At 50.5% G+C, this 12085-nt stretch overlaps 1 protein-coding gene across 4 annotated transcripts in view; it reads right to left on the bottom strand.

Moving 5' to 3' along the window:
* The window catches only part of RBM20 (RNA binding motif protein 20), a 209975-nt gene that overhangs the window by 20578 nt on the left and 177312 nt on the right, over positions 1 to 12085 (bottom strand). For all 4 annotated transcript variants that reach the window (XM_082408260.1, XM_082408261.1, XM_082408263.1 and 1 more), the window contains exons 9-11: positions 10028 to 10676; positions 3466 to 3570; positions 1432 to 2092 (exon numbers count right to left, since the gene is read on the bottom strand). In XM_082408260.1, the coding sequence (XP_082264386.1) occupies positions 1432 to 2092; positions 3466 to 3570; positions 10028 to 10676 (1415 nt within the window). The remainder of the gene's footprint in view (positions 1 to 1431; positions 2093 to 3465; positions 3571 to 10027; positions 10677 to 12085) is intronic.

The raw sequence follows: 12085 nt of genomic DNA, 5'->3' as shown, positions 1-12085 counted from the left end.
CATGAGACTAGGCCAGGGCTGCTAATTAGAACCAAAGTGCTATAACAAAGAGCTTTTTCCGCTGCCAAGAGAATGCCACACGCAAGAAAACTTGGCAAGCAGCTGCATCAGGTCCGTGGGGGGATGGGCTGCTGATGCCTTCGGTTGGGATGATCCACCCCCGCGTCCCCGGTTCAGTAACAACTCCATCTCTGCAGGCAGAAGAATTATTGAAGTGCAAAAATTGTGCTGATGTCCACAGAAGCACTGAGGCGGGCAGAAAAGGCAATGCCATTCTCACCCCAAGCCTGTCGAGCAGTGTTATTAAATATGAACTCCAAACACTGGCTAAGCTAACAAGCCATTAACACCAGTGCATGTCGAGACCTATACCGCAAAATACAAGGGGTTCAATCAGAGCAAGGTGAACACCACTTCGCTCCTTTATTCTTGCCTTCTCTAGACACAGCCCAGGCCTCAGCGTTTCTCTAGCAACAAGGCAGATCACAGCAGAGTTTCCATGGAGACTCAGATCCACGCAGGTGAAAAACAGCTCAGGTCAGCTAGACATGGAGGGAAGTCCAAGCCGCCAGCTCACCTACCAGCTCGTGCCAACCACAGAGCACTGGGTTGACATGTTTATTTTTAAGCCTTTCCTCTGTGTTTTCTGCCCTCGACTCTTATTCCCCTTACTTCAAACTCTGGAATACTGCAGGCTTTCTGCAAAATGAATTTCTAGCTATTTTCATTGAGAGAAAAATGAGGACTACTCTCCCCTCCCCCACCGTCCTTGATGGATCTTTAGTTTCCACTTGGCACAGAAAACAGGGCTTAGCCTATTTTAAACTCTTTCATGATGTCATAGTGCCAGGCACAGACACACATCACCTCCAATGGAGGTGGAGGAGCTCCCGGGACAAGTCTTGCTTCACTGTCAGACGCTGGAGAAAAGTGGGTCTGAGGTGGTGAGAATGGGAACCGGCCATGCCCCTTCGTGAGCCCCTCATTCTTCCCTCTGCCCGTTCCCTTCTCGGCCTCCCACGCTCCCGCCCCCTCACTCAGGCCTCACAGAAACAACGGCCTGGGTGGTCCTCGGTGGTGCAGACAAGAGAGGCTGCTTGCTGATCCTTAGGAACCAAAGCTCCTTTGATAACTCCAAACATTTGCTAATTTAGTTGGCAGAGTCCATCTGGGATCCCGTAAATTCAGAGAAGTCCGTCCTATCTGAGTCTGCTTCTCAGAAACGTGTGGCCTCCCATCCGACTTCCTTTATACCAATTGCCTAAAAGCTCTAACGATTTAGCCAGGCTGTTAAGCTTGCCTTCTGCACCAGCTTTCAGGCTGGCTGAAACCTTACTTCTGTCCGTTCCAGCCTGCACATGCCCATACACTGCTCTAGGGAAGCAGTGGTCCGATCAACCCAACCGCACAGGAGAAAAAGGAGGTAGTTACCCTGGGTCGACACTCCTTGGCAGGCCTGGCTTTGGAGGTCTGTTTCGGTGAAGGGGCTGGCTTTCTCCTCCAAGGGGCTGCCTTCACCAGCCCCATCTTCCAGGGTCCCCCTGGCCTGACAGTCATCAAGAAGGGGGCCAGGCTGCCAGGCCCTCTCCTCTGCTGGCGTGGGGGAAGACATTTGCTGGAGTGTGGGGGCCAGACGAACATCTGAGCTCTGTGCTCCCTCTGCCTGCTTCTCGCAGCAATCTGAGCCCTCCAGTGAGAGGCCCGTCTCGCGTTCAGCTGGCTTCCGCTCAACATCCAGATTTAGGCCAGGCGTTTCCACGTCCATGTCACTGGGACAGCTCATGGAAGCAGAAGGCAGTGCTTTGGGCGACTTGAGGCCGATTTCCGCAGCCTCATTACCTATGGTCTTGACTCCCTCCTTGGCGAACTCTTTGGCTAAGTCCAGGTCTAAGGTGGTCGTCACACAGGGACACATTTCTGGACAGATTTTGTCCTTCTGTTCGATGGGCACAATTTCCTCCAGTTCTGGGATGTCCGGTTCCATGATAAAATCTTCTTCCTCCCCCACCTCGTCCACTGTAACCAGCTCCTCCATGTTCGTGGGGTACCAGCTCTCCCCCTCTGCCTCACTTCCACTTTCCGAATCTTGCTCCTGAATACAAATGAGGAATGGAGGTCAGAGGGTGGCTGAGGAGTGGGTCTTGGTATTTAAGCAGAAGAGGGTGCAAACCTTGACCACAGGACCCCTCAAACGAGAAAGATGCTGAGCAATCTTACTCCTACCTGGGAGCATTTACTGGGTAATTAGGAGCTGTAAACCACTGAAGTCTCTCATCACTGATTTATCCCTAGGATGAGGCTCCAAACAGCACAGGAGTTGGAATAAGCCCTTAATGTTTAACCCACCAAGTGGACAAAGAATTTCAACTCCTGGTATATAGTAGGTGCTCAATAAATAGTTTTTTTTCTTTTGTTTTGTTTTGTTTTTTTTTAGTTGTGGGCAATACATTTTTATTCAGTAATGTGGCTTAGAGGTGTTTCTATATCATCGGATCTACATCTACACCTTAACTGTTAATGCCCATGTAGGATTCCAATCAAAGTTATTTAGCCTGCTTCCTATTAATAGATATCAATCTCTGCTCATCTTTTTCTGATCAATTTCTGGAAATTTTATGTTTTTTTAATTCTGAAAACTGAATAGTTTTTGAACAAATGAATGATTGAGTTGTAAGCGCTAAATGCATCAACTTGCTGGAGCTATTTCCTTGCATGTAGGGCATCACTAAATGTTAACTGCAGCAAAGTCCCTACAAAATTCCCCCAAACACCCTCTCCCAGCAAGGGTGCAACCCTCCGTAGCCATGGCTCAAACTTGGCCCCTCCCGAAACTTTCCCGTTGCGTCCCCAGCAGCCCAGGGACCCAGCAGCCAGCTTTAGGAGATCAGCTTCCCTGCCAGCGATACTCATCTCTCCGCCTCTCCTGGCCGGAAAGTCACGAAGCTGGCCAAGTTCCAAGGACACTTCTTTTTGCTGTGGCAGCCCCAGCCCTGTAACTGGGTTTTTCATTTTAATTAAGTAAAATAATCTTTACAAGCACGGTAGATGTTTTGTTAATCCCAGGGTCAGGGCCTGCTGAGGTCAGGGCCCCAGCTTGAGTACCCAAAGCCTCCTTCCTCCTCCAGCCCCTCCCAAGGCAGCTGCCTATTTTGGGAGCCTGGCTCTGAAGCCTGAGTCTTTTTTGGGCACATGTTTTCTCTTATGAGTGCAGCCAAGTTACTGAAGACTGAGGCAGAGCCCAGGCATGTGGTAAAGATTTCCTCAATAAAGACTGTGCAAAGATCCCAGGCAAAGCCATTCCTCCAAGAAGTGCTGGCTTCATTCACAGACCCGCTGGTGGGGTCTCAGACACATCCCATGCAGCAAGCAGGTCATCACCCGGCAGGATGGGGATGCCTGTGACTTGGGGCCAAATGGCTGTTGTGTTGATGTGGCTACGCTGCCAGCATCTGGGACAAAGTTTACCTTCCTTGCCTTTGTGTTCTCTGCATCAAAGGACTCTGTTTCTTTCTCCTGCCTGCCCAGATGCAGGGGGCTCTCTTCCACGCTGTCCTGTTCCTCTTTTTCAGCCTTACCAAAGGAAGAGCAGAACAAATCAAGTCAACAGTGAGAAGTGGCAGAGGGCACGCCAAGAGGAAAACAACACTATTGAGCACAGCTAATGCTGTCAGATGTGTTTCACACACATCACTTCCTTCATCCTCACAAAACCCCTCAGAGGCAGGTGCTATTATCATCTTCATTATATAGATGGGGAAACTGAGGCTCAGAGAGGTTAAGTAACTTGCCCAAGGTCACACAAACGGAGGCACAGAAATGTCTTCACGGCTGGCCTCAGGGCTTTAGGGAGACAGACATCCCTGGCAAACTGGGTACTTTTTGCAGCTGTAAAATCTGTAGACAGTGAGGGTGAGTAAAGGGGCCAAGGGGGAACTGACCCTGGGGTTCACAACCATCATGGTGACATCTCACCAACAGATCAGTCTTAGCCATAAAAAATATCACCTCCAGGCCACTTATGGGTAGGAAGGGTGTTGTCACCCAATCAGGGCCCCTCTCACCTCTCTTTTGCCTTATCTCTGTCCTAGAGCTATGGCCCCAACTAGCAATGCCGCCCCGTCTTCCTTCCTCCTATTCCCTCCCTCAGATTAAGTCCCTCACGCTAGTGCTCATGTCTGGGAAATTGAACAACTGAAAGCAGATATTTGCTTTGAGAATTAGGGTCTCTGACCAGCCTTGAAAACAGGGGTCAGCCAACTATAGTCCTCAAGCCAAATCTGATCCAGTTCCTCTTTTTTGTACAGTCTGCGAATTAACAATGCTTCTCATGTCTCTAAATGGCTGCATGTTAAATGCTTATATTATATTACCTACATAATATCCTCAATTTTGCCTCTTGGCCCATATGCCTAAAATAGTTACTCTCTGGTGTTTCGTAGAAAAAGTTTGCCAATCCCCATTTCAGAAGTCTGAGGAGGACATTCTCCCATGACAAACTTTGGCCACCAAATCAATCACCGTTCTTGGGCATTCTTGGGAGCAAGTTGCATTTTCTCGACAATTTTGGCCGAGGTTGGCTCAAGGTAAACCACTCTCGCTCTGATTTCTTAGGAGCAGACACACCCGTCTTTGCCAACAAGGAGGCAGCCGGGGCAGGAGCTCAGGGCTGACGGGTTTAACCAGTTGTTATGGGACAGGGAAAGACAGTTTAAATCCTCGAGTCTTCGCTCTTTCCGGCGTTCGGAGCGGAAGCTCTGCTCCAGCCTTCTGAGCTGACCTGAGCTCAGAGCAGCTCCAAATGCCTTTTTAGCCCTCAGAACCCAGAGCTTCTACCAACAGGGGACCCCTTTTCTTTATTTTTGTCTTCCTGAATAAATTATCCACGGCCCTCCCCTGTCAAAATAAATAGCCCTTACCCTTCCCAGGCAGTTCCTGCAGCACACGCCCAGGTCAACACAGTAGAGAGACTCCCTCCAGTTCAAGCTGGGAGAGGCAGGGACGGCCTGGCCGCCGAAAGCCCCCCGCCAGGCGGACCTGCTCTCCCTCCCTGCAGGCAAAGGAGACAGAGCGGTGCCCTTCAGTGCACCCCTGGCCCTGGGATCCTTTCCAGGTGACAGCAGCTTACAGGGAACAGACAAATGCAACCAAGGCACTCGTCCCACCCTGCCACCAACCAGCTCAGGGACCGATGTGTTAGGTCCCAGCTGCTGCAAGCAGGGCTGCCACCACAGGGCCGGGGTTACTGCTAAACCACCTCCTAACTGGTCTTCCACTTCTGCTCTGTAGCCTCCTCCCAAGTGTATTCTCCCCGAGGCGATGAGGAATGATGACTCCAAAATGCAAAATCTATCATATCCTCACTGCACCTTCTTGCTTGAACATTTCGTTCGCTTCCCCTTTGCTTCACCCAGTAAATACCCACCTTTCCTTTCAACCCCAGCAGCCACATCCTAACCAAGGAGAGCCTCTGATTCGTGACAGGCAGTGGTCCCCAACCTTTTTGGCACCAGGGACTGGTTTCGTGGAAGACAATTTTTCCATGGGCGGGGAGGGATGGGGGGGGCGGGGGACGGCTCAGGCGGTAACGCCAGTGACGGGGAGCGATGGGGAGCGGCAGGTGAAGCTTTGCTCGCCTGCCCGCCGCTCACCTCCTGCTGTGCACCCCGGTTCCTAACCGGAGGTTAGGGGACCCCTGGTTACCGGCACTAACAGCACTGTGTCCTCCATCTCCTTAGCACTTCACACTCACACTCGGGGACCCATTTAAGGAATTATTTGATTAGCATGTTTTTCATTAGACCATGAGCTCTACAAGATCAAGAGTCATTTTAGCTTTGACTCACAACTGCAGCCCCAGCTCCAGGTGCTGCACGAACACTGGTCAGTACAAGAATGGAGACTGGTAGGAGAGGGTGGAGTGAATAACAAGTACACACCTGCCTCCCAGCATGCTTGGGTCTCTGTCTGGGCTTTGAACTGAACATAAGTGGGTTTGCTATTTCTGTCTCCTATGGATTGTTTATACTGGGGGCTGCGTTCTGGGGACGCCTGGGGCTCCATCTGGCCCACAGACGTGTTTTGTTCTACACAGTTTCTAAAACGTGGGAAATTTCATACAGATACCTGCATCTGGACTTCGGTCTTGCTCTAAGAAGTGGGAAATCTGACGACACAGGGCAGCTGTGGCTGAATGGCAGCCACGGAATGGAGCTGAGCAGTGGCTGCCCCAACAGACAGGTACCTCCTGCTTGGTCCACCACGGTCCCAGCTCTCCACCTCGGCTTCAGTCATGCTGTCTGGTCTGTGTCAGCTGCCTGGCTTCCCTTCTCTAGGCACCTGGTGCTGTAAACCCTGATGCCCCTTCCAGGAAAGTGGGGGAGCGCTTCTTTTCCAAGACTCCCTATTCAGTGACTTGACTTCTTTTTTTTTTCCTCTGGTCTCATGGTCAGGGCTGGGCCTCATGTCTGGCTGTGGCCACCCAGAAACACTGAGCAGTGCACACACTGGCTTCCCCAGCACTGGGCACTCTCTCCAGAATCTCCCAGGGTTTCCCGTGAGCGCAAGCTTGTTAAAGTCCTACAGCAGCCTTGTGATCACACCCATTTCACAAACAAGAAAACTGAGGCTGAGAAGAACAGGGTGTGACTTGGTTCTAAGAAGCCAGGCCTCTACCTCCAGAGTCCAGGTTCAGTCATTCATTCCTTCAACAAATACTTATTGAATGTCCACTCTGGGTCAAGCCCTAATCTAGGAGCTGGGGGCAGGGCAGTGAGCACAGCAGATAAAAATTCCTGCCCTCATGGGGGTTACATGGGGGATGGGGGTAGGGGAGGGTTGGGAGGGAGAACAGACTCTAAATAAAATAAAGACATTAGGGGATAGGTCGGAAGGAGACAGATGCCACCGAGAAAAAGAAAGCAGGGAAGGAAAAGAAGTGGGTTGGGATGTTGTGATTTTACGTGGTGGCCAGGAATAAACTTGGGAGACTGTGACAGTGAGCAGGGAGCCACATGGACTTTGGTGGGGGAGGGACTCCCAGGCAGGGGAACACGTGCAAAGGCCCTGTGGTGGGAGGTGCCTGGTATATCATAAGAAAGGCAGGGACCCTGTCCTCAGCCCTGCTGCCTTCATTCCCCAAGTTTAGTCGCTGCCTGTTCTTGGACTCCTGGGGCAACCCTGTGGGTTCTAGGCTGTTCTCAAGATTGTGATGAGATCAGTGAGGGAAACTCTTTGTTCTGCTGTTACTCCAACAAATGGTATTGGGCTGCCTGGCTCCAAACCCACAGAAACAATCTGTTGGGGACCCCAACAAGTCCCTACTGACCCCGCTCTAGGGCTATTAGAGGCAGAACCTACGAGAAGGACAGAATTGTGGGGAAACCCACGGGGCCTTTCTGGGAAGCTTTTTTTTGCAGCAGGGGCTCTTGGGATGACCCACAGTGTGCGTCACCGTGAATGAGCAATGTTGTGCAAACCAGTGAAAGCAGGGTGGGTACAATAGGAGAAGTTACCAAAGAAGAGTCTCAGAAGTGTGGGTAGGAGGGCAACGGGACAGCTCCGCCCCTTTGCCATGGGGGACAGAGGGTTCCAGACTGGTGGTATGTGTATGAGGCCTTGAGGCCCTGCTAACTCTTGCTCTCTTTCCTTCTTTTCTCAAGGTACTGACCCATCACCAGCCCCTTGGACACCTCCGAGCATAGACACTCTTCTTAAAAACATCCACTGGTTCACAGGTCCTCTGGATCCAGTTCAAGTACACACAAGAGGTCCTTCATGGGCCCACCCCACCCACTTCCCTAATCTTGTCTCCTGTGCTTCCCTTGCTCTGCCAGGGGAAGTTGTGGCAAACTTTGAGATGGGCAAAAAAGACTGCTGGGAGTCCTTCCAGTGTAAGGCTGGGCATTTGTCTAGCACCCTTCCAGGGTACCTGATTCTATCGGAGTCTGCACCTTTTCATTAGCTTGAACTGAGCTATTTCACAACTTTGTAAATTGCCGAAATAGGATAATAGTACAAATGATTCTTGTTCATAGAGATGCGAAGGAACTTTATCTGCTGGAAGTGCCACTGATTCCCACAGAAGAGGCCAGTTTCACATCTATTAGCAAATTCATCTCAGCATTACTGAGTGCCTCTATATGCCTGCTCTTTGGATTCTCCTCTGAACAGCCTTTTACATCTTACTGGTTCCCTCATTAATTGAGTTAAGCAATACCTTTGACAGGTATTCATTTTATGTTTGTATGAGAGCCATGATTTTACTTCTTAAAAACATTACCCTTTAATATGCCCTAAAGATGCAGCCACGTTGAGTATCTCCAGGTTCTTCAAAACAGTCTTCCCTGTTATGAAGAACCTGGAGTATTACTCGGCCGTAAAAAAGAATGAAATAACGCCATTTGCAACAACATAGATAGACCTGGAGGGAATTATGTTTAGTGAAATAAGTCAGACAGAGAAAGACAAGTACTGTATGTTATCACTTATATGTGGAATCTAAAAAATAAAACAAATGAATGAATATAACAAAACAGAAAAGAACTCACAGATACAGAGAACAAAAGAGTTGTTACCAGTGGGGACTGGGAAGGTGGGAGGGGCAAGATAGGGGTAGGGGATTAAGGGGTATAAACTGCTATGTATAAAATAAGTAAGCAACAAGGATATATTGTAAAGCACGGGGAATATAGCCAATATTTTATAATAACTTTAAATGGAGTGTAATCTATAAAATAGCAAATCACTACATTGTAAACCTGAAACTAATATATTATAAATCAGCAATAAAAAAAGTCTTCCTTTCTCACTTTTGCCCTTGCTGCTTCCCAAATTGCTTTTTTCCCCACTTTCGATGTCCAGCTCAAATGTCACCTCCTCTGTGCAGCTTTCCTTCTCTCCTGTGCAGAGCTGACTGTCCACTCAACTCCAGCAGGGGCCCCACTGTATGTAAATTATTTTTGTAGGTTGGCTTCCACCACTAGAACTTAATCTCTGCCACAACATGACTACTTCCTACTCATCTTTGAACCCCTGTGCCTAGCACACCCCCCAGCAATGCATGTAGGAATAAAGTCGTGGCCAAAGCACAGCCCTTCAGTGTTCATGGAGTTGAGGCCTGGGATTCTTATTTGGACTTAGTCACTGTCAACAGCTCCTGGGTCAGACTAGAAAATATGCATGCAGGATTTTTTAACTGGATTCTTTATGCAGGCCACCCCCACCTCCTCGCCGACCTCCACCATCCCATTCCTACTTAAGTGCAGGCGGCTCTGGCAAGAAGGAAGTGCAAGCCAAACTAGAGTATAAACCTGGTACCCAGAGTCCTCCTTGTGACCCACTGTGTGAACTGAAGTCGTGCAGCACGCTGTGAGCCCTGGATGAAGCACTTGGATGAAAGGTGCCAGCCAGCTGCTGAGCATTTTTATTCCAGTGGAAGGAAAACACTGTGGACTGGGTCTAGAGAAATACATCAAGCCTTGGGTGCCCAGTATCACTGAATGGGTGGTGGCTGCTTCTCCTTTACCACCTCTCATCAAAGCCCCAACACTGGTAGACGCTTTTGGCAGGAGAGAGGATGGAGCGAACCAAAGGTCTAATCTCCCCCGGCACAGTCTGTGGGTGCAAATACCTCAGGGCCGTTCCACTCTAGACAAACAGACAAAATAGAAGGACTTTGCATCACGTCCCTGCCTAATTTCTAGTAAAGGTAGCAGGGTGCTGTGGGATTTGGAGCCAGATCACCATTCCAGCTCCACCATTTCCTGACTGTGTGTCCTTGGGCAACTAACTTAAACTCTCTGTGCCTCGGTTTCCTCATCTATAGCAGTGATAGTATTATTACTAGTATTACCTCATAGGCTTGCCGTGAGAATTAAATTGAGATAAAGTGTTTAGCACAGTGCCTGGTACAGAGTAAACGTTCAGTAAACATCTCATTCACTCAATAAACGTTCATCACCATTCTATTAATAGTATTCTCCCGTGGGACCTGCCTCTCCTTACCTGGCGGAAGGGATTACATCATTACCTCATTCTCTGCCATTCTGCTTTCTTTCCTATCAGCTCCTTCTTGGTCTCTATCAGGTCTCTTGGTTCTGGTTTTCTCACTCTGCTTCGACTTGGTGCCCTTCGGTTCCAGCCCGTCTTCCCTGCCCGAGTCGTCAGGCGGCGGGTGTCTGCCTTCCCGCAGCCTGGCCTCATTTTTCCTCCTGGACCTCCCAGGGACATCCTGCTGCTGCTTCAGATACTTGTCCGATTTGCCCTTGGACTCTTTGCGGTAGTAGCCGTCTTCTCGGCTTTTGTATCCCGACGCGGAGTGGAGCGGGTTGGGGGACCCAGACCTCGGGTGCCTTTCTCGGTAGCCCCTCCCTCCTTCCAGTCGCTCATCTAACTCGGCCTTGTCCAGCTGCCGGGGGTACTGTTTGCGGTCATGCGCCCACGTGTCCGTCCTCTCCCTCTTGTCCTCCCCGTTCTCCCTCCAGGGGATCGGGCCTCGCTCTTCCTCCCTCCTGGCGTAGGGAGAGTGCTCCCACGAGTCCCGGCCGTTGCCCCAGTCGGCCCGAGAGGGGCCCAGGGGGCTGTGAGAAGAGCTGCAGGAGGTGAAGCTCGGCGTGTGGGACCTCGGGGACAATGACCGGCTCACTGGACTTCTAGATCTCGGCCTTTCTGGGCCGTATCTGTGAGGGAGCAAAGGGGCCATTTTAGAATCTGCGCCTCCATCCCCAGATACACCCCGTCTCTGCAACAGACATACTGTGCACGTGACCCCACCTGGCCATACACGCTTCACCACAACTGCGCAGAGCGCACAGAGAGGTCCAGGAGCAAGCTCGTCCTCCCTCCAGGTTTCTGGGAGGGATTTTCCCTGAGCACGGTCCTGGGGGCTTTCTGCCCCTTTACTCATTCTGCTCCTAGGAACTGGGATGAAAACTTGGGCTGTTTTGACTCACCCCAGCTCTCCTCCTCTTGGAAATGAGCTACGCCCAGGGAGCAGGAGACTCTCCTGGGGGTGGGGCGGCTGTGGGCCAGGTTGCCCTGGTCCAGCCTGGTGGGCAGGACTGCCTAACCCCGGGGTTCAATCAGCCGACCTCTTGACTATGAGACAGAAGCTGCCCTTCCACCTGGCCTCTACCGAAATAAAGGCCACCTCTTGGGCTCCATTTCCCTAGGAAGGCATTTTGGGGTTGGAAGAATCCTTAGAGCTCTGACCTGCTCATGTATCAGACGAAGAAACAGAAACCCAGAAAGAGACCCCAGCCCGTATAGCGTTCAGAGCAAGACCTCTTGGTCACTTGCCCCCCGACTCTACCACAGAACTGCAGGGTCACGGTGTGGCTTCACACGTCTTTTAAAAACCCAAACAACCATAATATTAAAAACAAACAAACGAACAAAAATCCCAAACCTGAACAGCTACATACAAAGCTACACACACACACACACACACACACACACACACACACACACACACACACACAGGTTGTTATTAAGCAGGTCAACTGAGTCATCCACCTGACATTCTAAAAGGACAGGCAACTTTCATTTGGTTCCCAAATACAGGAAAATCACGCAGTCCTCACTGACCAGGGGACAAGAGACGTGGCTCACTGGGACCAGCCTTGACCTCCACTGGGGAAGCAGCCTGGGCTGGGCCCTCTGCAGCGAGGTTAGAGTGCCATCTGCGGCAGCCCTGGGTAAGAACTACAGAATGTGCCGGCCAGGTGCCACTCCTGCTGTTTCCCACAGTGGCCTCTGCAGGGACTGTCTCCATAGGGCAGTGACAGTGTTGAACTTGTAGCCTGGGCTTGGCAGGGTCACAACTTCAGCTGGGAGAAATGAGTTGGAAATGTGACTGCACTCGATGTGCAGAGTAAATGACTGGTCAGGTCATGGATGTTTCTACACCTACATTCAGCTCAAGAAAAATCCAGGGCTGGCTGTAAACAGAAGACACCCACACCACACACCACACACACACCCACACCACACATATACATCCACACATGTACCACATACACATACCTCACACACACACAACACAACACACACCAAACACACACAACACACAATACAACCACACAACACA

The sequence above is a fragment of the Balaenoptera borealis genome (assembly GCF_965194805.1).
Source record: "Balaenoptera borealis genome assembly, chromosome: 10".
Classification (NCBI taxonomy): Eukaryota; Metazoa; Chordata; class Mammalia; order Artiodactyla; family Balaenopteridae; genus Balaenoptera; species Balaenoptera borealis.
The sequence above is the reverse complement of the archived record's forward strand: the minus strand, read 5'-3'. Positions and strand labels throughout refer to the sequence as shown.